Raw genomic sequence first — 15,812 nt, 5'->3', positions numbered from 1 at the left:
TCTACAGCTCATTCGCACTGAAATCCTTGTGGTGCAGTATCAAATTAGGAAATTGTAGCTACTAGTGAATGAAACTTGATATCGGAAAATAAATAAATAAATATTATGGGGACATCTTACACAGATCAACATAGCCCCAAACTAAGCAAAGCTTGTACTATGGATGCTAGGCGACGATATACATACTTATATAGATAAATACATACTTATATACGTAGAAAACACCCATGACTCAATAACAAATATTTGTGTTCATCACACAAATAAGTGCCCTTACCGGGATTCGAACCCAGGACCATCGGCTTCGCAGGAAGGGTCTACCCACCAGGCCAGACCGGTCGACACGGTCGGACGGTCGGAAAGCTTGAATAGATGAGTATTTAAATGATATAGGTACCTTCTCTAAGCTAAACATGACTCAGAATCCTTGTATAATGGTATACATCACTAATAAAACAAAGTCCCCCGCCGCATCTGTATGTGTGTTTGTATGTTCCCGATAAACTCAAAAACTACTGAACGGATTTTCATGCGATTTCCACCTATCAATGAGTGATTCTTGAGGAAAGATTAAGCAGTGGGGAGACACTCCTGACTTCGGTCGAACTCGGCTCCGTTCGGCGCAGCATTGCTCCGAGCAATTATTAGGGTTGGCATCACTTGACTTCCTTGTGCGTGCACGACCACAGATAAGATAATCACTTGAATTTTGACAACTCTAAATAGCCGAAAGGGATAGTGCTATATATTGGAAAGGGATAGCATGATTCGACCCTGAATCGCTGTCAAACTTCGGGTTAGTAGGAAGTGTCCTTTCTGTACGGTAGTATTATTATTTCTTCTGTGGTTCAGATCAAGTGTATAATTTGTTAACCCGTGCGGAACAAGTTATATTTAAAATGAAATTGAAAATGGCTACGAGTTTACCAAATTCTTAAATAGCTTTTATTTTATTATCAATTCTAAAATCATCACCAACTTTCACAAACTCCATTAAAACAGCAAACCAATTTAAAGCAAATACCTACCTATTACTAAATTACTTCCGAATTTGCGAATTATTATTTGTAAGCATTTAATGTAATTTAAAACAGAGGGCGTACCGCGAACACCGAAGTTCGCAAATTGCGGGCATTTTTCTCTGTCTCTCTTATTACGCCTTAATTAATTTAATTGGATTGTATTTTAACTATATTTTAACTGAGTAAAAGAGAAAGATGGCCGCAATTTGCGAAATTCGAATAATTCCATGTTCGCGGTAGGCCCCCAGTTACTCATGACACTAGTATTCCACCAAGATTCCGCATAAAAATCGCGTATAGGCGAAGATTAGATTTCGGTTTAAAAAATCTGCCGAACGTTTCGACAGCACCGAAACTTTCAACTCTTTTATTAGGTAGGTATATAATACTTACTTTCAGATCAGAATCGGTTAGTTTTCTGCAATGATAAGTGATATTCTAAGTCTTTCCTAATAAATCCGTTTTCAGTTGGACACTATCATCAAAGAGAATAGATAGTATAGAGGGCTATTGCCAAAGTAAATTTTGTAGTCACGGTACATTTACTGCCATCTATCGGCACACGATTAAAACTTAAAATAAAATTGAAAATGTATAAATTAATCAAAATATGTTTACGGATAAATGATTTTTAATTTTTATTGTTCCATACTGACCCATGTTCTTTCACTGATATGTGTTAAAATTGTTAGCCGAGAATAGGCCAAAGGTATATGGCGCCATCTATTCGAGAATGACTTTTTCTTGATTTCCGAGGCACGTTTTTTTCTTAGACTTTATTTATCTTATACGGAGTTATAATTATATATCTCTGCTATCTGCTATATACAACTCAGTAAGAAAGAAAATATAATAGGAGACAAAACAAAATAAAATCAGATAATTTTCTGTAAACTTTCGAAAGTAAATAACTAAGTTGTCACAAACTTTTTAAAATATTTTGTTAAGTGAATGTAATGATATATTTTCGAGAAAAAGTTTGAATATTCTAGACATTGATTAATTACACTTTAGCGTGTACTGAAACGCCATTATTAACTAGAATAACTAGGTGTTGTCTGTATTTCGGTTTTTATAAAATTAATTAGTCATCACTATAATTTTTAGTCAAATTGAAAGTCATAAACTGAAATAAAATGTCATATACTAAGAAAAAGTGACCAAAAAAAACCGCCCCGCCGCCGAAAAAAAAAGCCCCCGCCGCCGCGAAAAAGTGGCCGGTGGCCGAGTGGCTTAGGCATCTGCCGCGATAGCCGAGGACGCTGGTTCGATTCCAGCCTGGGGCACTGGAGGCCTTGGTCACTTTTTCTTAGTATATGACATTTTATTTCAGTTTATAATTTATATACATAGTAGTGTTTCTACTTGATAAAAACAAATTAAAATATTTTCTGAAAAATAATTTAATTTGTTCAAATACTTCCAATAGTATTAAAATGAAAGTCACTCTGTATAGTCAAATAATTTAATTTAATTTAAATTTACTTTGTCACAGTGACAATTAAATAGTATGAGGTCTCTAGTGACTTTCATATTAATTAATACCAAAATATTACTTTGTTTATTCGCGAAAAGATAACGTGCTAGTCAATCAGTGCTAACCCGTTATACTTATAATATATACTTGCGTATTTTTTACATGCAATTAATGTTCCCACCCTCCCACCGCAAAAATAAATACGCAAATTGATTGTTCCTGTGACAAGGTACGAAATGGGTCGGAAAATAAATTCCTTAACTGTACGAACACCTTGGCCGCTCCGATATATCTGATGGCGACTGTACAAAGGTAAGGTATAACCTGTATAGTGTAAAGTACATGCAAATATGTACTTTTATCGGTCATTATTCGGTCATAAAGTCGTACACATTGACCATGAACCAACACTACAAATTAAAATCAAATAAACACCAAATTCAAGTTCAGAGCTTACCATTATGAACACGCATAACAAGACAAGCGTCACACCTTCGTATCCCCCATCACTGTACTTTTGAATTTCAGTTCTAATACATATGGTATAAAGACAAATTTTGAGCGCGTTGACTACGAGAGATACGAGGTTTTTGAAGTTACAGTATTCCCAAAGCGTGAAATTTGTAGTTCGAGAAATGGAATCGTAAATGAGCGGTTTGCGTAGTTCGCACCTACTTTAATGTATTCAGTATTAACCGTACCTTGAACTGAAATGTCAAGTCATTTGTCATGATTTCAATTAATTTTGGTAGCTGGCAGTAGTGGTAGTGGCTGGTAGTTTTGGTTGGGGGCTGGTTGTGGTGTTTCGTAGTTCGTAGGTAGCAGTCTGCTTCGAAGAGCAGAAGTTAAATTAAGGATGACTCACACTAGACCGGGCCGGAGCTTCCGGCGCTTCGTTTTCTATGGAAAACGCCACGTCAGCCGTCATTGTGACATGTCGGACGCCTCGGGCCGGGCACGGTCTGGTCGAGCGTGAATCATTCCTTAGTAATAGTACATTATTGTCGAGGCTCGGAAGTAGCTACTTGCAGGCTGAAGATTCGTTTTAAACGGACGACCTTGGGAGTCCGTTTAATTGAATCCGAAGCCAGCAAGTAGCCTTCCAGCCGAGTCATATATAGTGCTTTTCTCAAAAATGGTGCAAGAAATATAAATATCATAGAAATATTTTACAAAAGCAACGTTCTTACGTATATATTTTCGCAGAAAAACGCCCTTGCCGCCTTTTTATTTTTTTAATAAAAAAATAGAAGTGTATTTTTCTGCCGAAAATACGCCAACCTATTTGAGACAGCTAAATCGCGGTACTAATCATCTGTTTGGCTGTTTAATGGGCCTGTGCCTTCATTTGATATGGCCATTTCAACTTTTAAAAAGTTTGGAACTCGACAAATAATGGAATTTGTATGCAACATTGCAGTCCCAAAATCGATACTGCAATGTTTTTAACTTTTTAATTTTTGACTAACCATAAACTACGCGCTGCGCGATTTTTTTTTAGACGGCAAAGTCGACTTTGCTGTCCATTTTTGAGAAAAAAACTTTTTTTGACTAGGAAAGGTCTTTAAAATTCACTAAAAACTGTTGAAGGCCAAATAAACACACGTGTATCGAAACATTCATATTATATCGACTTATATCGTGATCAACTAAAACTTTTATACCAATAAAAAGTAAAGTTTTATGTCAAGGCACTAAGGTACCGGCGGTACTGTCTGACATTCGCTGAAAAATTCATAGCATTGTCATCCTCACGTGCAACCAAGGGCATTTGGCGAATTTTATGCGCATCTTTATTTAGGCGGTCCGGAATCGATCGAGTAACCCCCCAACATTGTACAAGCTTAAGTACATCCCCACTCCACAACCCATACGATGTTTGGCTCGCGGTGGCGTCTCAACATGCCACAACGATAAATTAACTTTTTACCGATACGAATACGGCACAACAGTCCGCCGAAGTTGCTCGGAGAGCGCGCTTGCTTTCACCAATACTTACCCTAACCTAACTCAAGCTGGCCGCTAAAGAAAGGCCTGAAGTCCTCTTCCGAGCCCAGAGCGTCAGCCTATCTGAACGCCCCAAGTCCAACTATGCACGTACCGTTCGCAGTGCGGACCCTACCAGACTTAGGTGCTATAAACAATTCTTCCCACATCGACCCCCATCGGTCGACAAAAAAATACCAAAACCAACCAAAGTCACGGTCAAACAACAGAAACGAAAAACCATCGAAAAAATCCCGTGCGCGATCTCCATCCAAACCCTCTCTATACCGATGAAATATGCCGACTCCCATTCAACCTCCACGCAAAGCAGAATCGATAGTCACAACAAAACTAAGTCTTCTAATCCTCCTAAACAGGTCGGCGAGAAGAGGCTGTGTCAAACGACCGGCGGGAAAGAGACGGAGAACAAGCTGCTGGTGCAGATCAGCGAAGCCGAACAAGTGTCGGACTTTGAAAGGATTCTTAATTCTAATGCAATATTGTGTGAACGTCGCGGACACGTGTGGCGCAGTGTCGCCGCGCCGACGCCTGCCTCTGCCCACCGGCCGCGGTCCTCTTACTCCCTCCGCGCCGTGAGCCAGGCCTACCACTACCTCTTCAGACAGCACGAGGACTCTCTCCAGCCGCTCATCGACCACTACCGGCAAACTCTCGCCGCCGACAACGAAAGCTTAGGGAACAACTTAGACAACCTTAACGACTTACAAGAGTTCTACGAGGACGATCACACCTTAAAGAAGGAAATCGAAACAGCGACTGACGAATTTATCACAGAGGAAATCCAGGAGGAGCCGCGTGGAAAGCGCGGAAACTTCAATGTTAACTTGGCCGGTCTTATCGATCTTCACGTGACTGGGGAAGCGTGCTCGCCGGGGCCACACGAGACCGATCCGTCGCCGGACGTCGACCGGCCCGGAACCGACGACGAGGAGGAATGGCTCGCACCGAGCATGAGCGCGCCCGATGACCAACAGGAGGATCGCGACTCCGTCGACTGTCTCGCACAAAACTTGAACGGCGTGACGCTGGGCGATGCGAAAGTTCCGACGATAACCTTCAGCAATTGTTCAGACGGAGGTAGAAGCGAGCTGCCGAATAATAAGGACGTCGTCATACATCTGGCCGTGCCCTCCATTGATTGCATTGATGAGACGCGCCCGCCGATGTGACCTTAGCCCCGCTTGATTAAATCGTTGCCGACGCTCGCGCTCGCCGCGCGTTTCTATTAATCATGATTGCGATAGAGTCCGAACAACCGATCAAAGAGGTGCCGAAGCCTGAGTCGACGGGCCCGCAAAAAACGCTGACGCGGTCGAGTGCCGTCAGCCAGAAGTCTGTGGAAATCATGGTGCATCCAGAAGGCTCGAACAATCCTCTACACAGGTCTAAACTCGCGCCTCAGCGCTCGACGTCCGAGAGTCAGTCTTCTGGTAAAAAGATTCTAAATCTTCGAAAGACGAAGAACTCTTCTTTAGAGTCGACGATGAGTTTGCCGAATCAGAAGAGTTTAGAGAAGAAACATGGAAGTCTTCGGCATCAGAAGTCGATAGTGGCGCATTCTGACATAACGTTGAGTAGTCAGCCGTCGATGTCAGACGATCGGAAGGCGCTGAGAGAGGCGTTGTACCAGGGTATCTTCCACAGGCACAGGCGGACAATTTTCGCCGTTGGTTCCTTCCTGAGGATGCTAAAAAGTAAAACATCCAATTATGACTCTATAAGGTCGGATTCTGACGAGATATAGCACCAGTAGTGATCGTAGACTAGTGAACATTGGTGCCACGGACTGATAGAACGCTTTTGTAACCAGATTGGAGTTACTAATGTTGATAGGGTACTTTGTAAGATTTTTATTTTGTATTAAAATGTTCCTAATTATATCTGTTGGTTTATTGTGATCCCGCTTGGAATCGTTAGGATTGTTGTTAAAGGATGGTTTTCATAAGAATGTATACAGTTAAGATTTACATAATTTAATTCGTTCAATTGTGTAACGAAAATTAGTCATACATTATACGGGTAACTTTCGTTACACGATTTAGGGTCATTCTCAAGAAATATATCCGCGTTCTAATTGCCACCACCATACAATATACATGAAAAGAGTCGAGTTAATTAGACCCGTCGCAGTCATATTCTCAGAGAATGACGCTTTGACCCCCTAATTGAACTAAATTAAAAACGAATGGTAACTCCGTAACTAAAGGCATTCTTTTAAAATTCATCCTGAAACGGGTTTATTTTGCTTATAATGGACTGAATTTATATTTAGCCAAAAAAGCAGCCATGGAACTCATGGAACTATGAGAACTGCATGACGAAAGTTTGCAGTCGGAGGTGCTCCGAGAAGTTTGTTTTCTAAGAGAATATTGCACAAGGGAAAATTCTGTTGAAACTTTAAAGTAACATTACCTACTTACGACAGCAGTGTTCGTCAGAAACAACAAAGAACTAACTTAAATACTTAAAACTTAATGTTCTCACCACGTTCTCACCTTGCAAAGAAAACATAATGCTCTACATACATTTTCCTTCGGCAAAACATCGACTTAAAAACATAATAATATATTATTGTAGTCTAATGTGTATTGTAGTAAGAATGTGGACAATCAAAAGCTACTCAAGCACAAACGGAATAACGGTAAGGACCTCATTATTTTATTGAATATACAATGCAAAGACTTATTAATATTGTACTTGAATTTGAATACTGGCTTCATTATAGCAACAAGTACTCAGTATACATATCTGTGTACAGTCATCTGCAATAACATGTTACACAACGAAGACCGTAAAAATATTTGAGACGATCTTATTTGCAGAGTCATTTAGAGCGTGTCACATATTTTTGCGGCCTCCGAAGAGGAACATATTATTGCAGGTGACTGTACTCAGCAATATTCAAGTTAGTCTCAAAATTTTTACTTACTTTAAGTATAATATTTTCGTCTTATCCGTATTTCCTAATTCCTTTGTTTCCCTAACTTTTAACACCGTCACAACTTGACATTGGCTAACGTTCCAAAAGCCATAATAGAAGAAAAGAAAAACGTCCTGAACTGTAAATTTTGTTACTTACATGACATAATATAGCAATCCTTGACATTTTTGCTGAAAAACAAAACAAAAAATACTTACATACACAGCAATGACAATGACAGCTCGCATGCGTGGCACACGCAATCCGCAAAAATGCAAAAACTTGACATGTCACATCATGTCACGTCACTAGCACGCGACTGTCACATGTCCACACATGAATCTCGATGGTACAGTCATCAAGGACGGGTACACGCAAATATGTCGTTAGCAAAACCTTGGTGGGTATACTGAGTACAGTCGCCATCAGATATATCGGAGCGGCCAAGGTGTTCACAATATCTGAACATGCACTCTAACGCCTTGACAATAGAGGCGTGCTCAGATATTTGTGAGCACCTTGGCCGCTCCGATATATATGATGGCGACTGTACAAGAAAAATTGTCCGATTCGAACTTTGATACGTCAATTAATAGATCTAGACACGATATGGATTAGATGTGTCAGTGTTTAAGGTGACATTTTTGTTTTAAGAAACGTCACATTTTACACTGACATATCTAATCAATATCGTTTCTAGATCTATTGATTGGCGTATCTTAAAGTTAAAGTTAAAGAACTGCTTGAAAATATAAACGAAAATCAAATTCAAATTTAAAATTCGAAAATTTTGGTATTTAAAGAACTTTTGGTCTCTATTGTTTCCCAAATAGTTTTAAGTCATAATGTATTGTTTATCCAAATTTTCGTTAGTCATAATTGCTTTTCAGGATCGCCATAAAACAAACCTAACCTAACCTATCTACAGAATAACCTTACGAAAATCCTGAAAAGTTAAGTTAGTTAAGTTAGGTTTCAGTTTTATGATAAATGATAATATGACAAACAATACATTATGACTTATGACTTAAAACTTTATGGGAAACAAAGGGACCCCCTTTATAATAGGTACCTATTAAAAAGGACTGTCATTTGTCAACAATTGGGCTCCATTGTGTTACAAAAAGTATTCATGTACCTAAATGACTAGTTTTCGTAACAAAGTAGTTTTTAAAATTATTGAATAATTGAGACCTTATTGTGTATAAAAAATAAGTATGGTTTCTTATTATCTTTTTTGCTTTGGTAAATGTAGGCCGAGTGATACAATAATATAATTAAATCTGGGGGCACGGCAGTGCCCCCGCCAAGTCGAGCAAAACAGCACGGCCGTACCATCCTTTTCCCGAAGCGATCATATTTTTTTTCAAGCAAAAACATACTGTGTCCTCATTCAATAAGATTACAAATCAATTGGCAAAAGTTCAATTTTTACTGCTTATTTTCAGTTTTGCGAAAAACACTTTGGGCCCGATTCGGATTTTGAAAGATGTCTAATCTTTTAGACATCACCAAGATACGATAACGATATGTTTAACATCTAACCTGTCAAATTTGACATTTGCGCGATTCTGGAGATACTCTTGAACGATTTCCACAGGATATGACTTAGAAATCCAATTCACATCTAATATATATCTTACTCTATCTAACGTAAAAGTGAGATTGGTTGCCCGAATTGCGCTGCAAAAGATAACTAGTTGATATCTATAAATAAATAAATAAATAAATAAATATTATAGGACATTCTTACACAGATTGACTAAGTCCCACAGTAAGCTCAAAAAGGCTTGTGTTGTGGGTACTCAGACAACGATATATATATAATATACAAATACTTAAATACATAGAAAACACCCATGACTCAGGAACAAATATCTGTATCATCATACAAATAAATGCCCTTACTGGGATTCGAACCCAGGACCATCGGCTTCGCAGGCAGGGTCACTACCCACTAGGCCAGACCGGTCGTCAAAACTAAACAAATCAAATCTAAACTATAACGTATCTAGAATGGATCTAGTACGTGTCGTCTCTTGTGAATATCTTGAAGTTCGAATACGGCAGTTTGGCGGTTTAATAATTAAGGGTGAAAGGTGAAATATTGCCCTTGACACGCGACGGGAAGTGGGTTCGACGTTAACACTTCATTTGCGAAGTTAGTTTTGGTTTATTGGGGCTATGGAGAACGAAAATTGGTTCAACTAGGTAAACTTTTTAAACTTTTAACATTCTTTTGGGTTACGTTAATCGTTTCTATAAAGGAATTCTTAATGTGGAATTTCTGAGACTTAGGTCCGAAATATCAATGACATTTACCAATCGCTTTTAAATGGTAAACATCGTAAGGAAATCGGACTAATCCCAATAAGGTCTAGTTTACCCTAAAGGATGAGAATAATTTTGTAATTATTAAAGTAAAATAAACATTAACTGTATAAAAGTACTATTGCTAGGAAATTTTTAAAGAAAAATCACCGCAACAAAAACTAAATCAGATTTATACAGAATACGTATTAACTCACATTATAGACGGGTCTAACGCGAATTATATTCAATTACCTTGATTTACCGACGTTTCGACACAGGTTTCACTGGTCGTGGTCGCGGCTGACTGATGTCCCAGCAAAATGTCAAAACAGAGATTTGTGCAACTACCCGATGAAAAGACCCGTCTATAATTAATGTGAGTTAATATGTGTTCAAAACGCGAAAGTTTAGAATACATATGTTTTGTATTCTTTACTAACGTGAATTACCCCAAATTATTTTTTATTTGCGTCAATAGTTTTTAACAAACGGAGGATTTTGTCGTAGCGACATAAACCCTGCTACGGGCTACGGCGTAGCACTCGTAGCGTAGCTATTGTTACAGAAAATATGTATGAAAACTAAGTAATTAAGATAAACCTTTTTCAAAAGAAAAGTATCAATATTATACAAAGCTGACTGAAACCATAAACGCCTCACAGGATTTAAAACATGAGGTTATATTTAAGACTCATTTATAATTTGATACTTTTTACATTATAAGTACAGTCGCCATCAAATATATCGGAGCTGCCGAGGTGGTCAAAAATATCTGAACACGCACTCTATCGCCTTGAAAATAGAGGCGTGTTCAGATATTTGTGAGCACCTTGGCCGCTCCGATATATCTGATGGCGACTGTACTAGACATATAACACACTTATGACTAAATCCTAATATTTTTATAGTTCAGACCTTAAGTGATCGTAAAATTGTATATAATTTAATTGTTTCTCTTATGTAACGAGCGATAATTATAATTAGTCATAATTTGATTTAGGCATCTTTCGTTATGCAATGGATTAATTAAATTATGAAATTTGTAACCAAAGGAATGTCCCACATTAAGTACAATTTGTAATGCAGGACTTATTAAGGATAGATGAAATAAAGTATTACAAATAGAAACTACGAATAAACAACTCTCAAGGGCAATCCCATACCAAACGTGGTTAGATCATCGTTGGAAATATTTAATTGGTAATGGGCCCAATTCGGATTTTGAAATAGACATCTATTAGATATCTTTTAGACATCACCAAGATACGATAACGATATGTTTAAGATCTAACCTGTCAATTTTGACATTTGCGCGATTCTGGAGATACTCTTGAATGATTTCCACAGGATATGACTTTGAGATCCAATTCACATCTAATAGATGCTCTATTTAACGTAAAAGTGACATTGGTGGTCCGAATTGCGCTGCAAAAGAGAACTAGTTGATATCTAAACTATAACGTACCTAGAATGGATCTAGTACGTGTCGTCTCTTGTGAATATCTTGAAGTTCGAATACGGCAGTTAATTGGTAATGTTACATTAAAGTTTCACGATCACGTAATAGGTATAAATAAGATTGGTACTGTCGGCAGCAGATGTGGCTAGAATTATTTGTGCAAAAAAATCTATATTCACCCTTATTGCTAAGTTACTAAGGGTTTTGATTTTGATGCCCAGAAATACCTTTGCTGCTGATTGTATTGATTTTGATTACAGCTGTGTAAAAGTTGCAGAAAGTTACCGAAAATTTGGAAAATTTCATAAAAAAATCACAAGAAATAAATAAAATGGAAAGTCTCATTTCCTATTCATAATTATGAGAAGTTTCCGAAGATTTGATATGGAAATTTGGCAAATTTTGGGAAATCTTTCCAACGGCACACTATATTGAAAACGAATTCCGTCATGCTGGTTGTTTAACTTTAAAAAAAACTATAGTTACATTAAATGCACCTCCGATTTTCAAATAAAAAAAAAGGTTTTTGAATGTTTTTGATGTAGTATACATACGTATATAAAGCTGTTATGTATACATGCAATATTTGGTATGGTTATACAATTCCTTTAGGAAAGTGATGCTTCGAAAAATCGAATAGTGAGCTTAAGTAGATGACATTTTAATTGATTTGCTGATTACTTTGTGTCCTTGCATTTAAGCAAATAATTTGCGTAGAACATTCGCCAATTGGGTAAAGTTAAAAATGTTATACTTAAGATTTTAATTCAGTCAGAAAAACTGTAACGAAAATTATAATATGACTTTTCGTAACACAAAGGAGTCATTTAATTTGTAATAGGCGAATTAAAGCTTTATGTAAGTACCTTTTTATCTTAGTCAAAGTAATTTAGGTCAATGTTCTTCGTTAATACGTAAACTATAAATGCGTGGACACGATTTTACATGAAAGTAGTTTTTTTGAAAACAATGTAATCAATAAGGTTGAAGTTATAGTCCGCGCATTATACCATCTTGCACTTTTATCTCTGGGGATGCCTCCTTGTATGATGGTGTCTTGTAACAAACTAAATCTAGGGAAACCACATGGGGGCTAGTCAAGGTGACAATCGTACATCGACAAACGCCAAACGTAAATAATAAATATACGCGGGATGACAGATACTACCAAAAATCACGTGACTTTGTCCATACGTTACGGCTCGGCCACGACATTGAGCGACTTGCGACGGCGGCAGCGGTAACCATAGGTTGAAGCGAGACACAGAGATCGGACCTTTCGTTCACACCTATGGTTGTCGCTGCCGCCGGCGCAAGTCGCTCAATGCCGTGGCCGAGCCGTTACTTTAGTTTCGATTGGCATTTTCTATCAACTATTGCCATCTTAGCTAAGCCCCAAGAGGGGAAAAGTGCTGATTACAGATGTAGTGCATAATTATTTTCCATCGCATTTGCATGGAGACGTGCGAACGTGCATCTTGCTATTTCAGTTTCGGCAGGGGTGCGAAACTCCTGACTTCGGTCAAACTCGGCTCCGCTCGGCTCAGCATTGCTCCGAGCAATTATTAGGGTTGGCACCACTTGACTTCCTTTTGCGTGCACGACCACAGATAAGATAATCACTTGATGTTTGACAACCCTAAATAGCCGAAAGGGACAGTGCCATATATTAGAAAGGGACAGCATGATTCGACCCTGAACCGCTGTCAAACTTCGTTTTTGTGGGAAGTTTCCTTTCTGTGCAGTAGTACTATTAATTATTCTGTGGTTTCGGTACAAAAAGTACTGACGTTGAATGACGTAACATGACAAATACGAACGTTCCCGAGAAAATACGATGGAAAACAATTACTTCTGTACTTTAATTATTTAATGACTACTTTTGTGTAAAATGTAATGATAAATGTAGATAAGTAGGCTGAGCAATGGATTATTGAGACACGTTTTGGAACATTTTATGCACTTTTTATATATTTGTACATCCAAAGGTTATTATAAAACGTGCTGTTGTGACGTAGATACTAAATAACCCATTTTATGTATAAAATATATGAAACATGAGCTTCGTAATATTATTGTATAGATAGCTTTTTATAACAATAGTTATTTAGGTTTTATTTTAAAACGTTACTTTAATTTTATAAGCGTTTAAATTTTTAGTCAGCTATTTTGGTCATAAAATGTCAGAGCCATTGTTAAAATAGGAAATCTAAGGAAAAAGTACGAATTTCACTATAGAAACTGGGAATAAATGTCATGTAAATGTTTGCAGGTTAAAGATTACTTAAATTACACTTGTTATATTACCTACTTAAAACTCATACAATCACTGTATATTTTTTCATATCACATATGTTTTTTATTTTGCTTTAAAATTTTTGGCCACATTTGAAATAAGTATATTGTGTTCATTATTTTTTTTGTTACACACTAGAAATTATATACGTACTAAAGTATAATAAACAAAAAAATATTTCTTCAAAAATTCCGTTAATTCCTTTGTGTGCCTCGTAAAAATAGTTCACTAAGGGCCATTCACTAACCCGGGGTTAACCGGTTAAACCTGGAGTTACCATGGTTGCCACTTTGACACTAGGTTAACGGTTTAACCGGTTAACACCGTGTTAGAGAGATGGTGCAAGTGGCACTAATTCAACTACGTGTAATCTAAGTGCTTTTTGTACGGTTTTTTTGAAACCAACCTACATATTATCTTTATTTTAATTTTAAAGTTTTCTTTAAGCGCATTAACTTACACTCGTTATCTGTACAAAATTAATGCATGGTATAATTTATGATCAATAGGGATGTTTACAAAAACAACATAACTGCTTAAGGAGCCCACTCATTAACAGTCCGCCGGACGATATCGGCCTGTCAGTTGTTCGGAGCTGTCAACATTTTGTTCTAACTGACAGGCCGATACCGTCCGGCGGACTGTTAATCAGTGGGCCCTTTTAGAGCGGTTGACACTTTTTTAAGAACATTGTTAATCGTTTCAGGTGTCAACCAGCGTAGTCAGTTATGTTGTTTTTGTAAACATCCCTTCTATTTAATAACCACAATTAAATTAAGTTCTTGTTGTTGAATGTAAAAAGTATGACGCATTGGAAAACTTTGTTGACTCCTAATTTTGGTAGGTGCACCCTGCATTGGGGTAAATGCGAAGGCGGGGTAGTTTCGAAACTGGCAAATACTAAACTAGAAACACTTTCTACTGTTGCAACAGTACGCATGATGCCGTAAGCGTTGCAGCGGCGTAATTGTTGCTAAAGTATGATGTTTCTAGTTTAGTAGATATTTGTCAGTTTCGGAACTAAGTACCCCGCCTTCGCAATTACTCCAATGCACCCTATACCAAACCAAACGTTTTATTACACTATTGTTAGTCATTTACTTATTTGATGGCACTATTCTTAATAAACGATTGTATTCGTTATATTAAAACTTTGTTATTTGTTAATTAATTTAAAATAATAATCATAATTAAGATATTATTTTGTAAGCAATATTATTGTAAACTCGTTATGTTTATTAATTTGAATAGTATTTATGTTGACGTTATTTTTTATAAGAATTAAAATCATAAACCCTACGAGAGGGATAATTGTTTTAATTATAAGTGAATTTTCTAAGAATATAATAATCTTCTGTTTAATAATATAAAATAAATACATTCCTATTGTTTTTTGTACAAATAAAATATATATTTGATGAAAAAAGACTGCGAAAGTTTAAAATAGCTGACGACAATTTTATATGTTTCGTGAAATAAACTATGTTTCTTAGTACTGGCAAGATGAAGTTTTCTTTGTCCTTTCTCTTTACAGGTTAATTATAGCTCGTTTTTTTTAGCATTAGAAATAAGGTAAACAATCTTGATGTGTCTTTTAATAGAAAAACACATTTTAAAAATAAGTTACGGCAAATATGTAATAATTATGAATCTAATAAGATCTTTTATTTTCTTCTGCTTTCATAAGTAATAGTTACTGATTTTTAAAAAGCGATTCAATTAAAAGACATGTTATGATCGCTTACCTTCTTGCAAGTTCTTTTTAATGCTAAAAAAACGAACTATAATTCTACAGAATATATGTAGTGCATAATTGTATTTTCTCTAAATAAACCGAATTTCGAATTTGGATTTGATTTTGTTTGATATTTTACATTTAATATTTGCCTGGGGTTGATGTGGTGAAAAATTGTGTTTCACTCGGGGACAAATTCTGGTAAACCCTCGCAACGCGCAAGATTCCATTTTTCGAACCTCTCGCTACGCTTGTGGTTCAATTTTGGAATCTTTAAACGAGCGGTTAAACAACAACTTTGTCCCTTGTAAAACAAATACTTACTAATTCGTTAATAAACTATGAATTCGTCCATAACTTTTACGATTCCTTTCTGTAACGAAAATTATAATTTTTCGTAACACAATAGAATCAATTTAATTGTAGATGTCTTAAAACAAATCAGCCATCCCATTTACCTTTAATTTACCTACTAAGTCCCATATACCTATAGGTACCTACGTGTATATTGTATAAGTATATGTGACGTTATCTATGAAAAGGGACCTTATTGTGAATGGCGCTTACGCCATTATTAACGATG

At 36.9% G+C, this 15,812-nt stretch overlaps 3 protein-coding genes across 3 annotated transcripts in view; 2 read left to right on the top strand and 1 right to left on the bottom strand.

Moving 5' to 3' along the window:
* LOC134674463 (uncharacterized) overlaps window positions 1–15,812 on the bottom strand; it is a 402,905-nt gene that overhangs the window by 200,721 nt on the left and 186,372 nt on the right. The window lies entirely within an intron of this gene.
* On the top strand, window positions 4,231–5,675 carry LOC134674713 (uncharacterized). Its single transcript, XM_063532836.1, has one exon. It carries the CDS (start codon window positions 4,776–4,778, stop codon window positions 5,673–5,675), a length of 900 nt encoding a protein of 299 aa, XP_063388906.1. The 5' UTR covers window positions 4,231–4,775.
* LOC134674714 (uncharacterized) lies at window positions 5,738–14,996 on the top strand. Its single transcript, XM_063532837.1, has one exon. It carries the CDS (start codon window positions 5,738–5,740, stop codon window positions 6,248–6,250), a length of 513 nt encoding a protein of 170 aa, XP_063388907.1. The 3' UTR covers window positions 6,251–14,996.

Source organism: Cydia fagiglandana, chromosome 20 (assembly GCF_963556715.1).
Source record: "Cydia fagiglandana chromosome 20, ilCydFagi1.1, whole genome shotgun sequence".
Taxonomy (NCBI): Eukaryota; Metazoa; Arthropoda; class Insecta; order Lepidoptera; family Tortricidae; genus Cydia; species Cydia fagiglandana.
The sequence above is the reverse complement of the archived record's forward strand: the minus strand, read 5'-3'. Positions and strand labels throughout refer to the sequence as shown.